Source organism: Hemiscyllium ocellatum, chromosome 36, assembly GCF_020745735.1.
Source record: "Hemiscyllium ocellatum isolate sHemOce1 chromosome 36, sHemOce1.pat.X.cur, whole genome shotgun sequence".
NCBI lineage: Eukaryota > Metazoa > Chordata > Chondrichthyes > Orectolobiformes > Hemiscylliidae > Hemiscyllium > Hemiscyllium ocellatum.
In genome coordinates, this window is record NC_083436.1 from 39,938,972 (window position 1) to 39,960,974 (window position 22,003).

Here is a 22,003-nt window from a genome sequence, read left to right on the forward strand (position 1 = left end):
CCAAGTCATTTATAAAAATTCATAAAGCGCAAAGGTCTCAGAACAGATCTCTGCAGAACACCACTGGTCACCGAGCTGCAGGCTGAATTCCATCCTTTGTCGTCTATGGGTCAGGCAAATCTATATCCAGACAGCCAAATTTCCCTTTTATCCCTTTCCTCCTTACTTTCTGAATGAGCTTACCATGGAGAACCATATAAAATGCCTTGCTGAAATCCATATACACTACATCCATTTCTCTACCTAAATCAATGAGTTCTATTACACCCTCAAAGAATTCAATTTAGCTTGTGAGGCATGACTTGCCCATCATAAAGCCAAGCTGACTATCTCTTATTAAACTATGCTTTTCCAAATAATTATAAATCCTGTTTGTCAGAATCCTCTCCAATAATGTACACAGCACTGACGTAAGTCTGGCTGTCTGTAATGCCCAAGGTTATTGCTATTCTCTTTCTTGAACAAGGGAATAAAATTTGCCATCCTCCAAACATCTGGTATTACTCTAGTGGATAGTGAGGATGCAAAGATCATCGCCGAAGGCGCAGTAATCTCTTCCCTCACTTTCCATCGTAACCGTGGCTATATCCCATGGCCCAGGGGACTTATCTGTCCTCATGTTTTTCAAACTTTCCAGCACATCATCCTTAACATCAACCTGTTTGAGCATATCAGTCTGTTTAAGCTGTCCTCACAAACGACCAGGTCCCCCTCAGTCGTGAATACTGAAGGAAAGTATTCATTAAGGACCAACCCTCCCTCCTCCAACTCCAGACACAAGTTCCGTCCACTATCCCTGATCGGCCCTACCCTTACTCTGGCCATCATCTTTTTCCTCACATAAGTGTAGAACACCTTGGGGTTTCCCTTAATCCTACCCACTTTTTAATGCCCCCTTCTAGCTTTCCTAAGCCCATTCTTCAGCTCCTTCCTGGCTACCTTTTTAACCTTCTAGAGCCTTGTCTGATCCTTTCTTCCTTAATCTGAAGTAAGTTTCCTTCTTCCTGTTGACTCGATGTTCCACATCTCTCGTCATACAATGTTCCTTCACCCTACCATCCCTCCCTTTCCTGAATGGGATGAATCTATCCAGCACTTGCAGCAGGTGTGCTTAAATAACCTCCACATCTCTGTTGTGAATTTCCCTGAGAATATCTGTTCCCAATTTATGCTTAACTGTTCCTGCCTAATAGCATTGTAATCCCCCCCCAACCCCATTAAATACTTCCCCATCCCATCTGTTCCTCTCTCTGTCCATGACTATAGTAAAGGTTAAGGAGTTGTGATCGCTATCACTGAAATGCTCTTCCACCAAGAGATCTGATTCGTTACCAAGCACCAAATCCAATGTGGCCTCTCCTCTAGTCAGCCTATCAACATATTGAGTTCGGAATCTTTCCTGGACACACCTGACAAAATCTGCTCCATCCAAACTATTTGCACTAAGGAGGCTCCAGTCAATGTCAGGGAAGTTGAAGTCGTCCATGTCAACAACTTTGCAAAATCAGCCCCTCAATCTGCTCCTCCATGTCTCTGTTGCCATTGGGGGGGTCTATAGAAAAGTGACTGCTACTTTCCTATTTCTGACTTCCACCCATGCTGACTCAGTTGACCAACCCGTCTCGATGACTTCCCTTTCTGCAGCTGTGATACAATCTCTGATTAGCAATGTGATTCCTCCACTTTTACCTCCCTCCCCTATTCCTTTTGAAACAACAAAACCCCAGGAACATCTGACAACCATTCCTGCATCTGTGATATCCAAGCCTCTGTAATGGATAGGCTTTATATTCTTCAGTTGGTTGGGCATTTAAGAAGGAAGTGGGCAAAAGGCTTGGGCATAATACTGGGTAAATTGCTTCTTAAGGGAGCAATATAGGTACAGTTGACGGAATGAATCACCTTTGCTGTAACAACTCAGATTCTGGATATCATTCCACCCTTCTGGATGGCATTTAATATCATAAATGTTGACAGTTCATGTGTGAACATTTTCTGCCAGTATTAGCAAATTGCTTACCTGTAAAGAATATCACAACCAAATTCAATTCTGTGCTTGTCCAATCTTTAATCATATTCTTAAGATTTCTCCAGAACAGAAACCAAAGATGATATTTTGCCTTGTTGCTTCCCCTCAGAGATTTTCACATTTTGTACAAGACGCAAGTGAATATAAGACTTTAGCTTCTCACTGAAAAAACTCGTTTAAGTATAGGAATGTGGGGATCTATTTGAAGTGGGATTCACTGATGTTTGCTTTGAGAATTTTTCCTTCATCCACTTTTGTCTGATATGCCTTCTCTCGCACCTTCTAGATAATTGAATCGACAAGTACACTGGATGGAGCAGTAGCTGCAGGATTAATCTTGTTTGGAGAAGGAGGCAAGACTACTACCTTCATTCTTGATTTTCATTTAATGGCATGTCTAAATAGGAGTACATTTTCAAGTGCCCAACTATCTAAGAATTGTGGGAAGTAGAAATTTGGCTGTGACATTTTACGTAAAATATGAATTTGTGCATTAAGAATAATTGAATTATATCAAAATATCCCACTTGAAAAGTGAGTGGCTACATGTGAAAGTATATCCTTGCATTCTAAAATCATACGAAGCATTGGTTACGTATATAATCTACTCTTTTTTAAAAAAAGTATACATTATTATTCAGCTGTATATATAAATGTGAGAACTTTTTTTTTATCAGTTGCTGGATGACTCCTCTTTGTGCAACAATGAAGGAATGGTCAAGATCATGTCAAAGAACTTTTTCTTTAAAGGCAGTAAACGCTGATTGGCATTTGAGAACTTTTGTTGAGAACAAATTAAATGACAAAATAACAGTAATTGAAGCTTGATTTTCTTTAATCCTTTCATGGAATTGGAACACTGTTGTTAACAAGAATAAACCATTCTCCGTAATGAGTCAACAAGATCACATGTGGTATGGTGTTCAAGACTAAGGTCTTAGTTAGGTAAAATGTTCTTGCATTTTCTGTGCATAACATTTAATGGCATTATCGTCACTGAATCCTGCTGCTGTCATCATTATTGACTAGAAACAGGGCTTACTAACGCTGTCTACAAGAGCAGGTCAGAGGCAGTAGGTAACTTGTCTCGTGACTCTCCAAAGCCTGTCCAACATTGATAAGTCAGGAGAGTGATGGAATACTCCTCAATTGTCTTGATGAGTGCAGCTCCAACAATACTGAGGTTGACACCATCCAGGACAAAGCAACCATTTGATTTGCACCACACCAGCAAACATTCACTTCGTCCAATGATGATCAACATTGGTTTCATGTACTAGCTTTGAATTCCATTAATTGTCATGTTAGGAATTGAATCATTGTCGCCATTTAGCCTGGGTTTCTGGATTGCTGGTCCGATACCGTGACCAAATGCTTTCATATTCCCCATAGTGCAGTTAAATAGAGACTTGCTTTAAATGTACTATCTTCTGTTCATTTCTATTGCATCCTATTATTGGGCAAAGTAAATCAGATGTGGAGTGCATCTTTAGATTGGAAGATACCAACAACATAAAATCAGAAAATCAAGAAAGTTGGCCTTTGTTTGGATGGAATGAGTCTGAATAGATGGGGTATGTACATTCTTAAAAGCAAGGGAGGATGGCTGAATCACATTCTCAGGGTAACCATAGTGGACAATAAATGTCAAATTTGCCATTGTCTATATCCTAATAATTATTTTAAAGCATGGCAAAATGTATTGTGTATTGAAAACAACTGTTTCTGCAGATTATTGTAAAACCAGGTACAGGATAAACTGTTATTCTGTAAAGGGACTGGTTTGTACAGTCAATTAAACTGCAATTAGTATTGCATGTTGAGGGGTGATGAAGAGCAGGCAAGAAAGTGGTGTTGAGGCTGAGATGAGATCAGCCATGATCATATCAAATGGTGGAGCAGACTCTAGTCAGAATTACCTACTCCTAGTTTTTATGTTCTTGTGTTCTTATTGTTTCAGACAACAAGTATGACACCTTTTCAATGCAGTTACTAAATATCCCATCAATTCACTGAAAATCAAGATTTTCAGAATATTTATTGGTCAGGTTTTTACTGATACTGGCTAAGCAAGGAGGTTAAAAATGAGGGAAAAACTAAGGTACACCATATTGCCAACGTCAGTTGCATACTGGAGAATTGAGAAATGTTTAAAGATCAATGAGTAACCAAAGCATAATAAGCCATTAGATTAATTGTGAAAGAAGGCTAATGCAAAATATAAAGCTTGATTAGCAAACATTTTTAGAAGGATATAAAAATGAAGAGAGCAGCTAAAGTGAATTTGGTTGGTCCCTTGGAGAATTAGACTGGTGTGTTGGTGATGAGGAATACAAATGTCAATGACATTAAATCAGTACTCTACCTCAGTTTTCATGGTGGAGGACATTGAAACCATTCAGTAGTGACCAGTAATGTCAAGGTTGTAAAGTCAGAAGTCACACGACACCAGGTTATAATCCAACAGGTTTATGTGAAATAAGCTTTTGAAGTGCTGCTCCTTTCTCAGGTGAAATCGGCGCCTCATCTGGTGAAGGAACAATGCTCTAAAAGATTGTGATAATGTCAACAAACACACTGATTTGGATCCCATTTACCACCCCCTCAGAAAAAGAACAGGAAATGACATCACCACAAGGAATGACTTCACCACCTGAAAATGACATCACCATCCCAAGGAAACCTAAACACAATAGAAAGCGGGCCATACCACCAGTGCTTCATCTGGAGGTTCACTGCTCATGTTACCTAATATGATAACGAAACATCTGAAAATGAACCTTGCAGCTCAGCGAGCAAACCTACATCCAGGGTAGTAATTTGCATGGAGAATTGGCTCATTTGCAAAAGCAGGTTTTGAATAAATGACAAGTTGTAACTAATGGTGACATAGGGTTAAGTCCTCAGGGCTTCAACTGTTGATTTGGCTGTTGGGATAGAATGCTCTATCGCCAAACTTACAAATGGATATGGGTAGGTTAGGTTAAGAAGCCAAAATGTGGCAGGTAGTGTTTAATGTGAATAGATGAGTTTATCCATTTTGGTCAGAAAAGTGAAAAGGTAAGTCTAATTCTTTAAGAGACCAACTAACATTGACTTTAGTTACTCTCATTTTACGTACATGCTTACAAAAACATTATATTTTGTATTTTGCATAATCTAAATGGGAACTTCAAAATGCTTTGATGTAGAAGTTTTGTATGTCCTTGTGCACAAGACAAACAAAATTACTATGTACATGCAGTAAGTAATGAGGGCAAATTAAGTTTTTTGGTACTTTTCCTAAAGAGATGGAGTATAAAAGTGAGGAGTGTTAGCCTATCGCTAACATCAGTTGGGCCTGAGGTTTGAGATGGATGTTGAGGAAGAGTAAGTAAATTGGAAGGATTAAAAATGCTCAATTCTACTTTTAATCTTCAGCTTAACCCTTTGTACAGCATTTGCTCATAAGTAAAATGACAAGCTAACATTTTAAAATTACCCTGACACAACTGCATAATGTAGCATCTGCATATCATATGTTTAACTATAGACTAAAATATGATTACTCTGGTGCTCTACTTATTCTTTATTCAGAAATGAGCGTCAACATAGGAATGTTTATAAAGGTATGGGAAATCGATTTCAGGTTTGTGCTGATTGGGTGACTGTACATATATATGTTGATCTATGGTTAAAAAATAAAGAGCAATAGGTCTTTGCTTTTAAAGCTTACATTTGTATTTCCAGCTACTCCTCGGAAAAGGAAACTTGAAATGTCCCAAAGCAGCAGCTCTGAAGAAAGTGATGATCTCCCTATTTCCTCTACCAAAAAGAAGAAACCTAATTGTGTAGGTTTTTAATTTGAATCACCTGAAGGCTTTTCTGAAAGAAATCTTATCAATCGCATTATATAAAATTTACAGAACCCTATAAAATGAGTACAGGCAAACCCATTGCATCCATGTTTTAAGGCAGTTGAACTCTTTTCGCTTAGAAAAATCCGTATTTCAGAAATGAGAACTTTGGAAATTTTGTTGCGTAAAAATTAACTTAAATGTGCAAGGGAGGCTTGACTGAGAAGCAGAGATTCCTTTTACCTAAGTTTTGTAGGCAGATCTAATTGAATCTCCTCCTGCTGCTGAAACGGAGGTTGCAAGGTCTCAAGATTGGTGGATGGTCATGCAAGTCTAGATTAATAGATCAAGCGTTGTATTAGTGAAATCTGTAGTGGGATTCCAAGGCCTGCTTTCCCCTTTGGTTTGTCTGGGCACGGAGTTACTCCAAAGTATTACCATAATTAATCTGGTTTGTCAAATAAACAGTATAAACACACAATGCTGGAAAAACTGATCTGTCAAAATCTGTGGACAGAGAAACAGTATTCTGAAAATATTCAGATGGTTTCTTTTGGCTGTCTGGAACAGTCAGTAGTTATGTATTCCTGAATTAAAAGTTGAGCTTACAGCTTCAGCAGTTAGCACAGCTGCAGCCACAGTGTTTTAGTGCATGTTGCATTCACAGGTGCTACCCAAGCAAACTGTTCTATTTTGGGTGATGTTTGGACTGTTTTTTTTTGTACTTGCTCCAACCAGGCTCTATCACTGTGCTGACTGAGCCTTTGCAGAAAGAAGTTGAATAGTGAATCATCAGAATATTTAACATCTGCTGTGCTCATTTAGCCACTGTGTTGCTGTGGCACGTCCATTTAAAACTTTGGGCTGCACAACTACTGCCATACCACTTGATTCATCAGAATGTCAACTATAAAGGACGTAGCTTGGAGCCACTGCAGTCTATAACCTCCATTTCGTTCAAGCTCCTTGGTGATGTTCCACTAAGCTTTGTGGCTGCACAAAAATCCTCATGTAGGGCATTCACAAGTCGCTCCTCATTACTTATCGTGCACAAGGTTGTGCAAAAATTTAAAGGGACCATGTAGGTAAATAAATGGTCTGCAGAATCTAAAATAAAATTGATGTTGAACCTTGGTGTCTGATACATTCCCTGACTTGGTGATGAAGGAAGTGTGTATTGCTATGCAGGTCCATATTCATGCCCCTCCTGATTTTATAAATGTCTATAAGGTCATCCCTCAGCCTCTAATCTCCAGGGAAAATAGCACATACACTAAATTCTAATGTTAGTGCATCTCCAAGTGATAGTTGACGTGGAGCACTGTGACTCTTGAAGTACGTCGTGTAGGTTGTTCCATTGTTTTGACCTGGAAGCTTTGTGAAATGATACATCTTCATGAAAGGAATGCGCAGAAGGAGTAAAAAGTAAAATGCGCTAATCTAAAAGAGGTGTAGGAGCAGAGACCTGAGTTATATATACAATTCGTCTAAAGTAGCCGAGCAAGTCAAGTGAGCAGTTAGAGCATACAGGATCTGGGCAGTTTAATTGATGGAATACGATACCCCAAAAAGCAGAAAGTGAGATGAATATTCGGAAAACTTTAATCCGGTTGCAGCTCAAGTATTGTATTCAATTCTGGGAGCTACATTGAAGGAAGAACTTGAAATCTTCGAAGGGAGCACAGTAAAGTTGTGTGAGAATGGTTTCAGGGATGCGAATCTTTAGTTTCATGGGCAAATTTAAGAGCTGGCACTCTTACAAGAGATATTTGAACATGGATTTGATTTGAGGTGCTTAAAATTGAGAGATCGAAGCAGAGTAGCTGGACAGAAATTCCCATTGACTGAAATGTTGAGAATCAGAGGAGACAAATTTGAGGTGATCGGTGAAAAAACCGACAATAACTGACGTAAAATGTTTTTGTGCAGTTAGTGGTTCGATTTGGAATTTGCTGCCTGAATGATTAAAGCAGGATGGCATATGCAGTCATGACTTTCAAAAGGGAATTGGATGAGCCCCTCAAGTGGAAAAAAAATAGGACTATAGGGAAAGGGCAGAGGATGGAACCAATAGAGTTTATCTTTCGGATAATTGACAGACATGATAAGCAGAATGTTCAGTGCTGTAACCATTCGATGATTCTGCAACATTTGAAGTTGCTTAAAGTGCAACATCATCTTGCACATTAAGCCAGTGTTGTTTGTCTGTAAGATGTAGGACCATTACAAATCCAGTATATATTCAGATTCCTTTGGAAATAAACCATCATTGCCGAACCAGTTAGTGGTTGGGCTATGGCATTTTTTGGAAGCCCATCTACAGTCTTGGAATGTTTAAAAAGAATAGACCAACAGCACCTCAAAACCTTTCCATTATTAAACTTTACCTTTCCATCATTTCTTTAGTGTTCAAATCTTTACGCAAATCAGCCCTGAATGTAGAAACTTCTAAGAATTCACAGTGCTCTGAGTGAAGGAATTTCTGCTCCTCTTAGTCAAAAATGAGCAGTGATTTCTGCTGAGACAGCTACTTACTTTCTGGCTTGGGTTTGGTGAGGTGAGGAAGAGTAGGAGTCGGAATGTTATTTACATGGAAAGAGCTGCAGCATAGGGATCTGGGGTCCTTGTGTATGAACCACAAAAAACTAGCATCCAATTTCAGAAGATAGTAGGGAAGGTAAATGGAATACTGGCTTTTATTTCGAAGAGAATGAAGTACAAAAATAGAGAAGTCTTGCTAAAACTATACAAAACGCTAGTTAGATTGCACTTAGAATCCTGTGAACAAGTTTGGTCCCCTTCTCTAAGGAAAGATAAACTGACATTGAAGACAGTCCCGTGATGAATCCTGAGTTTGGAAGGGTTATCTAATGAAGAGAGGTTGAGTAGGTTGGACCTTTTACTCATTGCAGTTTATAAGAACCTGTTGAAACACGCAAGATTCTTATGGGGCTCGATGGAATAGATGTGGAGAGTTTTATTCCTCTTCTGGGAGAATCTCAAACAAAAGGGCACAATATCAGAAGACCAAGATGAGTATTTTTTTCTCATGGAAGATAGTGAATAATAAGCACTCTTTACTATAGAGAGGTGTAGAGGCTGCATTGTGGTAAAAGGAAAAAGACAGGTCACATTGAGGATTATCAGAGTCATGATCTCATTGAATACAGGAGTGGACTTGATTGGTCAAATGACCACCATCTGCTCTTAAGCCTCATGAGCTCTCTTCCCTTCTGTCTTCATTTCATTTAGTTTTGGGATAACTGAACAACCTCTTATCCTTTTTATGTTGAGATTGTGTTACAATCCCAGCAGATGTTATTTATTAGAATTGTCCAATCCCAAAATGAAATCTGATTTGATAGGTTTTTATTATTGAATGTTGCTGTCTTTCATTGGAACACACACAGAAGAATGCAGATTTGGTTTTAACAATAAACCAGCAGTTTATCACACCAGAATTAGAACTAAAATAAATCAACCAAGCTATTTAAATATAGCGCAGATTGAAAGATTTCATAACACATGACAAAACCAAATTGCTTTTATTCACTTTACAGTTACTCAGAAATCATGGAATTTTTTTCCTTTGTATATTAAACTTGAGACTTTGACTTAAGAACTTTTTCTCAGTTCTGGTCCTGTGAACTATCAAGCCTTTTCCTTCAATGTTTGCGCAACTGGGAGATTAGACTTTCTCTGTCTAAACTAAAAAGCAAGCTAAAATAAAATCTTGATTACTCTAAACCAAGTAACAAGCTAATGTCTTTCAATCATCTTCTCTCCTGTAATGAGTCCCATAAAATACATAAACTTCCATTCACACTCCAAGGGTCCTTGCAGTCATTTGCTGTCCAATACATCACTGGGTTAATATCACTGTTCTGGAATGATTGACCTAATTAATTATTAAACCCCTGGACAAAAACAGACCAACATCCATATGCCAATAAATACCTTTCATTGCAATTGAAATAATACTTTGAAGAAGTTTAAGCATGTCATATAAATAGATTTTGTTTTCTGTATTAAATTCTAAATGCTGTAATTTCAGATTTGGTGCAAGGTTTCAGATTTTGCTGTCTATTGTGTGCCAATACTAATTCAGATGGGCACACAGGTTGGAAAAGGGTCAGGTATTGTGGTTTATTCATTGGATGACGAAATTCATTTTGCATGTATTTCCTTGAATCTTAAAGGCTGTATGTAGGAATAGTTCTTAAGGTAAAGTTTTCAACTGCCTTCAAATAATCATTCGATTCATTGATTTTTTAAAAAATTTTGTTACCTACTTGCAATTAAATATTTTGTAATCTGTTGCCATTTTATTTAGCATGCGTCACAAGATTTAGGAGAAGATTTTGAGAAAAAAGAATCTATTCTGAGAAAGCTTCACAATAAATTTCCAGATTTAGACAAAGAGGTAAGGTACTTTTCTTGAAATTGGTCATTTAAAATATCTTTCTTTAAATACAACAAAAAACCTACATGTTGAAGTTGTAAATCAAGGAAATTAGATGTAACTATTTTCGAACCTCCAGGCTGATGGAGTATGTATGTTATGTTGGATAGCTGTGCTATTTTACATCAATTGGTACAATCTTACAAAAAACTACTTGAAAATTGGTACTAATTCATGAAGTCTACGCTGCATTTATGCAAATTGCAAATATTGAACTGTATTCAAATGCAAAATATTTCCATAAATTGAATATACGTGGCACGTGAGCTGCAGAATCTCAAAACTTGCACAATTAAGTAGTTTCCAAACTAATCTATTTCACTGAATGCTGAATACTCCGACCTTTTAAAGAGTCTGTACTATTTGATGTGGCTGATGCAATTAGAGGTTCCCACCTACGCCTGATTCTGTTCCACACTGTGGTTCTTTTGAAGTTGGGCAACACTTAGGAAGTCTATCATTATGGAGTGGTTGCCATTTTGGAGTTGTTAATTTTGCACAAACTCTGGGGGAAAAGTACTTGAAGCAGATTAAGGTGAAGAATAAGTTTTGCTGATCATAGAAGTCCATGTGAAGTTGTCATGCAATGATTTTCAAGCATAATGCAGAGTTATACTTTTTTCACTTTGAATAATAAAAATGTATATAGATCAAATTTTGTAAGTAATGCTTTGCATCTCTGAGCGTCACCTTGCAGTTTTTAACACTGAATGCTCTAACTTGATGGGTGAAATGAAATTTTCTTTAGTACTGTGAATCCTGATAAATTTTGTAATACTTAAGATCATAAAAAAAATAGAAACATGAGTAGATGGATCTGTCCAGAGCCAGCACTGCCATTCATTAGGCTAATCTGACATTCTTTCTGTCCACTTTTCTGCATTTTCCTTGTAATGCTTGATTTCTCCTACTTATCAAAGAATTTAGTTAGCTCGGCCTTAAATATACAGAAGGATTCTGACCCCACACTTTTTGTGGCAAGGAGTGCAAAAGACACTCGGAACTCCCTGAGAGAAGAAATTACCACTCATCTCAGTTTTAAATTGGCATCTTTTATTCTCCGATTCTCCCATGAGAGGAAACATCCTTTCGACATTTATCCTGTCAAGTTCCTTAATAATCCTATATATCTCAATGTCACTCTTGTAAACGCCAATGAATAGAGTTCCAATCTGTTTAATCTTTGTTTGGACAGGCAATCCCTCCACACCAGGAATCATTCTAGTGAACCTTCTCTGAAGTGCCTCAATGAAATAATCTCTTTCCATATATGAGGGAACCAAAGCATATCCAAGTTCACAGATGACACTAAAATGAGTCGTAGAGCAAAGTGTGCAGAGGGAAATAAATAGGTTAATTGTGTGAGCAAGAGTCTGGTAAATGGATACAATGTTGGCAGATGTGAGGTCATCCATTTTGGGAGAAATAACCACAAAATTTACTTGATTTAAATAATGAAAAATTGTACCATGCTGCTATGCAGAGGGACCTGGGTATCCTTGTGCATGAATCATAAGAAATTGGTGTGCAAGAGCAGCAAGTAATTAAGAAGACAAATTGACTATTTTTGTTCATTGCGAAAGGGATGGTGTTTAAAAATGGGGAGGTTATGCTGCAACTGGTGAGGCCCCACTTGGAGTACAGTGTGGAGTTTTGGGCTCCTTACTTGAGAGAGGATGTTCTGGCACTGGTGGGAGTGCAAAAGAGGTTCAGTGTTGTTTCTGGAGTTGAGGAGGTTGGTTTATGAGAAGAGGTGATTAGATTGGGACTGTACACATTGACATTTAGAAAACTGAGGGGGAATCTGATCAAAGTATGTAAAATTATGAAGGGATTGCCGAAGATAGAAGCAAGGAGGTTGTTTCTACTGGCAGGTGAAACTAGAAGTAGGTGGCATAGCCTCAAAATAAGGGGGAGCAGATTTTGGATGGAATTGAGGAGGAACTTGCTTGTCCAAAAGATTGTGAATCTGTGGAATTCCCTTCCCAGTGAAGCAGTTGGGGCTACCTCATTGAATGTTTTTAAGGTAAAGATGGGTTACATAGAACATTGAAAAATACAGCGCAGTACAGGCCCTTCGGCCCTCGATGTTGCGCTGACCGAAGCCTACCTAACCTACACTAGCCCAATAACCTCCATATGCTTATCCAATACCCGCTTAAATGACCATAAAGAGGGAGAGTCCACCATTGCTACTGGCAGGGCATTCCATGAACTCTCAACCCGCTGAGTAAAGAATCTACCCCTAACATCTGTCCTATACCTACCACCCCTTAATTTAAAGCTGTGTCCCCTAGTGACAGCTGACTCCATTAGCAGAAAAAGGTTCTCACTGTCAACCCTATCTAAACCCCTAATCATCTTGTACACCTCTATCAAATCTCCCCTAAACCTCCTTTTCTCCAGTGAGAACAGCCCCAAGTGCCTCAGCCTTTCCTCATACGATCTTCCTACCATGCCAGGCAACATCCTGGTAAACCTCCTCTGCACCCGTTCCATTGCCTCCACATCCTTCTTATAGTATGGTGACCAAAACTGCACACAATACTCCAGATGCAGCCGCACCAGAGTCTTATACAACTGCAACATGACCTCAGGACTCCGGAACTCAATTCCTCTACCAATAAAGCCCAGTACACCATATGCCTTCTTCACAGCACTATTTACCTGGGTGGCAACTTTCAGAGATCTGTGTACATGGACACCAAGATCCCTCTTCTCATCCACACTACCAAATAGCCTACCATTAGCCCAGTAATCCATCTTCTTGTTACTCCTACCAAAGTGAATGACTTCACACTTAGCTACATTGAACTCCATTTGCCACCTTTCTGCCCAGCTCTGCAACTTATCTATATCCCGCTGTAACCTGCCACATCCTTCTTCGCTATCCACCACTCTACCGACTTTTGTGTCATCTGCAACAGTAAAGGAATTTGAACAGTAAAGGAATTAAGGGTTATGGTTAGCAGGTGGGTAAATGAAGCTGAGTCCATGATAATATCAGCCTTGATATTATTGAATGGCTTGATGGACTGGTTAGCCTACTCCTTCTAGTTCTCGTGTTCTAAGCTGCTGCTTGTATTCCAAATGTGGTCTCACCAGTGCCTTATACAATTGAAGTAAGTTGTACTTCAACCCCCTTGAAATAAGGACCAGCATTCCATTAGCCTTCCTGACTACCTGCTGCACCTATGTGCTCGCTATGTTAGTCTGCTACGATTGAGTCTGAGACACAAAATGGCACTTCCATTGATAACTGGTGATTTATTAAAAAGTGACTTCAAATTGTGATATAAAAACCTTTTTCATTCACACTTTAAATACATGAGATGAATTTCAAAATGTACCTGTTTTCTACATGAGCTTTAATTGTGCTGTGGAGAATTTGACAACACCAATTTTTATAAAAATATTCTTACTAAGCAAGTCCATTCAGGAACAGATATAGTCAAATTATGTTGACACCAGCGAATTAAAGAACAGCATGCATGATGTAAGATGTGCTCACTGTATTTTAGTGAGTGAAATTTGCTTTTGGTTCAGGTTATCGTTTAAATTACTGTACTCCTGACTGGTGAACTATTGGAACCTAGCTGGACCATGTGTTCACTTGATAGCTTTCTCTATACCTCAGAAAATCTCTCACCTTGTTTCATCTGAGATTTGCATTTTAATACAGTACCAGGCTGTGTATACTTAAATTAGTGGCATCAATAGATTTTATGCCAACAAGAAGACGACAATTTTTCTAATGTTTGTCCTTTCTGTAGGTTGATTTCTGAAGCACCCTTGCATGTCCTACCCCTGTAGGTGATTCTAACTCAGTGACCTCTCGTCTATTTCATATTTCGGGTATTTCAAACTGAAGTCCAATCCAGATAAACGTCTTCATTGAGAAGTGCCATTTTGGCATCATCAGTGAAAGCTGCCAGGAATCATGATATGTCGTCTGAAATTTCCAATTCTATTCAGTGCATAATTTGATTTATAGCTACAGGAAAGCTGGGTTATCATCAGTTCTATCATTAGTTTCCTTTAACCTTTTGAGAGCTGGGATATGTTCATTGCCTTTTTGTTTGGAGAAAGAGAGAGAAAACTATTGTTCTAATTTTAAAAATGGGCATTTAGCCTGTGCATGACCAATTATCTGCATAACTTGTATATAAGAGCAATGGAATAAAAAGTTTGAAGTATGTATGGACAGTGAAGAGGGTTATGTAAGATTACAAAGATATCTTGACCAGTTGGGTCAATGAGCTGAAGAGTGGCAAATGGATTTTAACTTGGATAATTGTGAGGTAGTGCATTTTTGTAACACAACCAAAAAACGTGTCTTATATAATTAAAAATAGGGTTTTGGATAATGTAGAACTGAGACACCTAGTAGTTTGTATCACATAGTGGTTAAAAAAGCATTTAACCTGCTTGCTTTCATTGCTCAGATATTTGAGTATAGAAGTTGGGGCATTATTTTGAGATTATCCAGGATGTTAATGAGATCTCTTCTGGAATACTGTGACCAGTTCTGGGTCTCCCTGTTGTAGGAAGGGTATTATTAAGCTGGAGAGAGTTTAGAAGTGATTTAACAGGGTGTTGCCAGAAATGGAGGGTTTGGATTACAAGGAGAGGCTGGATAGACTGGGACTCCATTCATTGTCGCGTAGGAGATTGAGAGGTGACCTTTATAAAGGTTTATAAAATGAGGGTATATATAAGGTGAATGGCAGGTGTCTTCTCTGCAGGGTGGGGGATTTCAAGACTGGCGGCATATTTTTAGGGTAAGAGGAGAAACATTCAAAAAGGGCATGAGGGGAATTTCTTTTTAAACACAGTGCCTTGTGTGTGGAATGAACTTCCAGAGGAAGTGGTGGATGCTGGCACAGTTAGTGTTTAAAAGACATTTTAGATAAGTACATGATTAAGAAATGTTTGGAAGGATATTGGCTAAGTGCAGGGAAGTGGGACTAATTTAGTTTGGGATTATGGTCGGTATAGACTAGTGGGACTGAAGGGTGTATTTTGTTGTAAATGACTCTATTAATAGTTAATGTTATTTGTTCTGACAATAGCACTTTGCATTTTAAGGTAGTTTCTTTAACTGCCTTTTACTGTAATCTTTTTTGTTCTGTTCATGGAATTGCTGTAGTATGTTAATAGTTGAGATTATTGTACTTTGTGTGACTGATTATATTCCTTCAAATATGTGGTGAGGTTAAAGGTTCCCTGTAGGATTTGATCATTGCAATCTACACAGCTATAAAAGCATAATAATTGACATAGTAGAATAAAAGTGGCTCATTTTGTAGATTTGTTTTTGTATGTGATTGTGACTCATATTCTGTACTTTATTAGGAGCTCCGAGAAGTCCTGGAAGAACATGACTGGTCCTTTTGGGAAGCCTTGGAAGCTTTGCAGGCATTTACCAATCAAGGTATGAATTCTATGATTTGTCCTTTGCAGAATAGCTTAATTAAAATCTAAGCCAATTAAGGCTCCTCTTCTCTCTCTCTCTCTCTCTCTTTCTCCCCCCCACCCCCCCACGCACGCACACCCGCCCCCAAATGAAGGTGTCACGGGGACACTTTGTTCTATAACATTTTTCTTTTGTGTTTTGCTTATCATTAAAATTAAGTCTTTTAGAACTGAGTTTCCATATTTATTCCAAACTAGTGTTTGTTTGCTCAAGGAAATGAGTATAAAGAGGATTGATGTCATTCTCATAACATGTGCTATAGGTACCAACATGTTCCATGTTAGTTGATGATTCATTTTTAAAAATATATAATAATGTAAGATTTATAGTGACATACATGTTTGTGCTGTCCTTTGTGAATTATAATTGGGCGTTTCATGGTCCAGCATGTTAATACCACAGTAGCACCGGTTGAGTGTAGGGCATTAGGGATAAATTAGTAGGACTTTAGGAATTAATACCATTCTGTGTTGGCTTTGATTTTCAAGCATTTTATATTATTATGAATATTTTTAAGAACCCTTTTTGCAGAGCAAAAGTGGCCCACAGGTTAGAAGGCACAGAAGTTAGTGGAAGAAAGCCAATAATGTCTATCACACTGAGAGGCTAAATATAATTCCTTTGATTAGAATTCTTCAGTACATTTATCAGCACCCTGTACAATTATAAAGTCTAGCTGTATGGTTATTTGCTTTTATGTTTAGTGGATTTGGGTGTATACTATGCAAAGTGTCAGGAGAATTTGGAAATCTTCTGAGACTTCTGAGCCATCAAGATCCAGACCCACACCCCACCTAGAAATCTGTGGGGCAGATGGTGGAGAACTGAGCACTTTATTAACTTGGAATTGTACCATTAGGGAGCCAATATTGTTGCCCATTCATTCCTAATACTTAAACAACTGCCAGTCAGTAGAGTTCTGAACATGCATGTAAGTATGCATGTTACCTGTAAGCACACTTCCTACAAGAAGTTTTAGCAGCAGTAAAATGCTGCTCAGTGTATGAACTGTACTTTGCACACTGCAATTACCATTTGGTTTGAAATCAGTTTTTTAGTACAACTGCAGCTTTAATAATATGAAATTCTTTAAGACAATTAATTGTGCGTACAGTATATTTATGAAAATCTAATAGCTGTGTGTTAAACATATTTTTAAAGATGTGATTAATCTCCCTGCAAACTAACGTTTTGAGCTTCAACTTGATCAGAAACTTTGGTGATTATTCATTCATAAGCTGAGGAATATTTGTTGAATGTGTGAGTTTAAAAATACTTGGAACTAGCAACTAAGTTAAATCGACAAACATCTGACAACTGGCATACAAGAAAATTCCCATGGCTTGTCAAGATTGTTCCTCATATTGCTTTTTACACACCGTTTCCCAGCCATGAACATTGTGTTTTTTTTCTTTTCCAGTTAAAATATACTTGTTCATAATTGACCATGAGTTCACAAAATATTTTCTGCAACCTGATGCATCTTATAAATAAAATAACTAATTAGTTTAGCAAGCTTTAACATTTTATGCTATTTGAGAATTTAGGGTGGATTCAGTAGCTGCACTCTGAAAGATCCATGAGTGACAGCTTCATAAATAACAAAATTTCCCATGCATCTAGATTTGTATTGGAACATGGGGATTTATGTTCTTTCATGCATTCTTATCCATATCTCTTTAATAAAGCTGCAGATTGTTCACACTGTTCAGTGTCTTAGGTGAAGATAATTATGTTTTAAACTTATCTTGGATGGTAGCTGTCACAGGAAAAATATTGATTGAAATGTATTAGTATCTATACACACATTGTTTTCATATGAGTTTCTACTTTTGAACCGTTTATTATTTCAATATCAAAATTAAAATACCTCTTGTCTTTTGGTTTTTGCTGTCTAACTGTCTTAACATAATTGTGTTAGTTTAAGACAGTATTGAGTAGAAAATAGCTTCTGTTAAAACCAGTCTATCGACTTTATTGAAATTAGATTTTAAACTTTGTTCCTTTTTTGAATTGTTCCAAACTAAAAAAAAACATTTCTTCTGTAGATTTAGAAGATGAAGTGCCTTGTATACCAGAGCCTAAATGCATAAATGGAAAAGGTGCCATCTCACATTTTAAAGTGCAACCAAAAGAGATACCAGCAATGCAATTGAAATTATCTGGAGCAGCTGAAGATCAGGATGGTAAAAGCAAAAAACATGACAAAGGATTAAAAGATGGTAGAAGCGTTCAAAAGGAGTGTAGCGATTCTGAAGATGTGGAATCCATTCTTTCTGGTGGTGAGAGCTCACTTGATGAGGACTACAGTAGTGCAGATGAAGAGATGGAAGATGAATACAGGACTAAAATAGTCAGCTTCTTGCAGGATGGTACAGTGGATGAACTTTCTCTTATACCTCAATGTTCTTTGAGAAAGGCTGAGAAGATTATAGAACTCCGGCCCTTTAACAATTGGGAATCACTGGTGAGATTGTAGTTTTAAAAAATATCTATTTGTATATAACCCCAAAAGCATTACACAGCCATTTAAATGGGTGGAAACCTTTAAATGGGTGGCCTTGAAATTGTGATTAGTTTCAAGCACTCATCCTGAACAAATCGCATTTGGAATTAAGGTCATATGACCTGACTTTGAATAAGATATGGGATGATTTTACTTAAAAATCCAAGCTGATTGGCTGACAACGCTGTCATTCATTGTGTAGCATGAAAATCTGATCTCTGTGATTGAGCTAGGCAAAGAAGTGGTATTTAGATATGAGGTGGTTGCCAGCCAGTTCTTTCCTGTTTCAGCTATTTAAAAGAACCATTCAGAAGAAAAATATGGAACATATTATTTTGATTCAAGAGTTTGAAGAGGAATGGAAAGCTCTCAAGTACGTAATATGGTTCGTGATGCTATCAAGGATATTTTTCACATCTCTTAGAATAAAGCTTTTGATTTATTAAACTTTTTTTAGTTATTTTGTTGATTGCATGAATGCCCATCTTTGTCAGTTGCAGTATTCTCACTTGGTACAGTCAGTTGCACAGAATACATTTTAGAAACCAGTTTTAGAGAAAGCAATGTTTGAAGTCTTGGAGCTTTGAGAGACAGCGTATCAGTGGTGAGTAGCCATTTTATCTTGAATGACTGCTATTCAGCCTATAATGTATAACTGATTTGTTGTGGATTTAATTGAGAATGTAAAAGGAAAATGTGTAGTGTGGTTATAAAGTGCAACTGAAAAATCTAATGCTTTACGATATCCTGATTCTTGAGCATTGTAATTTAATACAACTATACAATTCTCTTGTGTGTAAGAATATCAAGTTACCTACCGAAAATAATAATTTTGCCTTTTTAATGATTTTGGTAAATTTAGAAATCCAGTAGCTTATAGCACGCTGCAAATAAATATGGCAAAACTTTATTGTGTTTCTTTAGAAAGGTCTTCAGAAATATTGCCTTAAGCATCATGTTGGGCAGAAAACATCTGCTAAGTGTGCTGCTCCTATCCAGACTTGTTCTTGTTTCCTTTTGACAGTTTTTCTCTGAATAATGGTTCCAAGTTTTTTTCCAATAGCACACACCTTAAAAAAATGAATACCATTTTAATTTGAAAATGTGCTATCTGAAGCCGAGCCCAGATATTAGTGTGTTGAAGCATGCCTAATCTGATTTGACAGGATTATTGCTTGGCAGCTGTTGGAATCATCAAAATGTTTCCTTTAGAATTCTATCTTCTGATTATCCTTTTATGTTGATCTTGGCAAAGGTGCTGCAGTGGCTCCAGATTTATAAAGGTTTTGTATTCAGACTTGAACATAAAGAATATCGCACCTATTAGCAACAGCTTGAAATTCACCAAATAAAGTTTCTAAAATCTTTGGATTTTTCCCATAAACAAAAATGCAAATATCCAATGCTTCTGTTGAAATACCTTTTCAGCTTTTTTATTTTAAGTAATCTTTTAAAATTTTTCTTCATAATAATTTGGACCCTCTAGCATATCACATTTTGTTGCCTGTCTCCTTGGAAGAATTTTGCTTAACACTTGTCAGAAACTAAATTGAACATATACACATCTCCAAGTTTGAACAGTAGGAGATAAATTGATCCAAATAAGGTGCAGATAGTTAGCCAGTGTCACCATTGGGTTTAGGAATCCCAGATATGTTTATCAATTTGTGCTTAATATTTTAAATTGGGTGAATTATAGGTGTCTTTGTTACTATTTTCCATTGCTGAAAATGTGTTGTTGGTTAAAGCGCAGCAGGTCAGGCAGCATCCAACGAACAGGAAATTCGACGTTTCGGGCTAAAGCCCTTCATCAGGAATGAGGAAAGTGTGTCCAGCAGGCTAAGATAAAAGGTAGGGAGGAGGGACTTGGGGGAAGGGCGATGGAGATGTGATAGGTGGAAGGAGGTCAAGGTGAGGGTGATAGGCTGGAGTGGGGTGGGGGCGGAGAGGTCAGGAAGAAAATTACAGGTTAGGAGGGTGGTGCTGAGTTCGAGGGAATCGACTGAGACAAGGTGGGGGGAGGGGAAATGAGGAAACTGGAGAAATCTGCGTTCATCCCTTGTGGTTGGAGGGTTCCCAGGCGGAAGGTGAGGGTTTCCTCCAGGTGCTCCGGTTTCCTCCCACAGTCCAAAGATGTGCAGGTCAGGTCAGATGCTAAATTGCCCATAGTGTAAGGTAAAGGGGTAAATGTAGGGGAATGGGTGGGTTGCGCTTTAGTGGGTCGGTGTGGACTTGTTGGGCCGAAGGGCCTGTTTCCACACCGTAAGTAATCTAATCTAATCTAATTACATCACCTCTGGCATGACTATTCTGGAGCACCTGTCTTCAGTACTGTTGCCAGAATGTTGTCAGGACCTATAACATTTGCAATATCTAGTGTCTTCAGTATTTCTTTGTCAGATGGAGTGAATTGAGCTAATTGAAGACTGTCACACAATATACCAGGCTGTAGTCTACCAGGTTTATTTAAAATCACAAGAAGCAGTGCTCCAAAAGCTTGTGATTTCAGTTGAACCTGATGGACTACAGCCTGGTGTCATGATTTCTGACCTTGTCCAGCACTGTTACCTCTGCATCATGGTTGAAATCCAACCTGAATGATGCTTTGGACTTCTGGAGGAGACAGAGCTAATTATGCATTCAGCACTTCTGGCTGAAGATGGTTGCCAATACTTCATTGCTTTTTTATACTAATGTGCTGCTTCTGCTATGCCCAAAAGATACAACAGGTATAAATTAGGCCAATTATTTTAATCATTGAAATGGCATGAATTAAAATATATATCTGTTGATTTTGCCAAATTAAGAATTTTCCAGATTATCTACCCCACAAATGACTGACTTTGCAAGATCACATTTTTCTTTAATTGCCCGAGAATATGCGGCTTTCAACTGGAATAGGATGTGTACTTATTGTGATGCACATGACTCCACAGTTGTTTAGGAAGAGTTAGATGGTCTAATGTTTTGTATTCATCCTTGGGGAGACGATGGCCTAGTGGCGTTGTCACTGGACTGTTAATCCAGAGACCCAGGTAATATTCTGGGAACCTGGGTTCAAGTCAAACCATGGCAGATGGTGGAGTTTGAATGAATTTTTTTTAAAAATTAGAATAAGAGTCTCATGATGACCATGAATCCATTGTTGATTGTCATAAAACCCATCTGGTTCACTTATGTTCTTTTAAGGACAGGAAATATCATTTTTACCTGGAGTAACCTACATGTGACTCCAGACCCACAGCAATGTGGATGACTCTTAACTGCCCTTTGGGCAGTTAGAGATAGGCAATAAATACTGCCAAGCCAGTGATGCCCTCATTCTCTGAATGAATGAAAAAAGGTTTGAGTGTTTAGTTGAACTCAGCACATGCAAAATTGCTAACTACTTTATTGTTGGCAATCCACAACTGTTAGTTGAATAATTCCTAGATTACTGTTAGCTCACAATTCAATTCTTCGCGTTAGACTAGGAAACATATACTAAGCGAAAGTGAGGACTACAGTTGCTGGAGATCAGAGTTGAGAGTGTGGTGCTGGAAAAGCATAGCAGGTCAGGCAGCATCTGTGGAGCAGGAAAATCAATGTTTTGGGTAAAAGCCCTGTATTAGAAAGTATGCAAATGAAGACACCCAGCGTTAAATCTCCCTCAGAAAGGAGATCAGAATCAACTATATAATGACCTGAGGTGGCA

General features: G+C 38.0%; 1 protein-coding gene across 3 annotated transcripts in view; it reads left to right on the plus strand.

Moving 5' to 3' along the window:
* Positions 1-22,003, plus strand: part of LOC132833332 (SWI/SNF-related matrix-associated actin-dependent regulator of chromatin subfamily A containing DEAD/H box 1-like) — a 120,394-nt gene that overhangs the window by 35,310 nt on the left and 63,081 nt on the right. For all 3 annotated transcript variants that reach the window (XM_060851509.1, XM_060851511.1, XM_060851510.1), the window contains exons 4-8: positions 2,316-2,382; positions 5,759-5,859; positions 10,199-10,288; positions 15,683-15,761; positions 17,852-18,270. In XM_060851509.1, the coding sequence (XP_060707492.1) occupies positions 2,316-2,382; positions 5,759-5,859; positions 10,199-10,288; positions 15,683-15,761; positions 17,852-18,270 (756 nt within the window). The remainder of the gene's footprint in view (positions 1-2,315; positions 2,383-5,758; positions 5,860-10,198; positions 10,289-15,682; positions 15,762-17,851; positions 18,271-22,003) is intronic.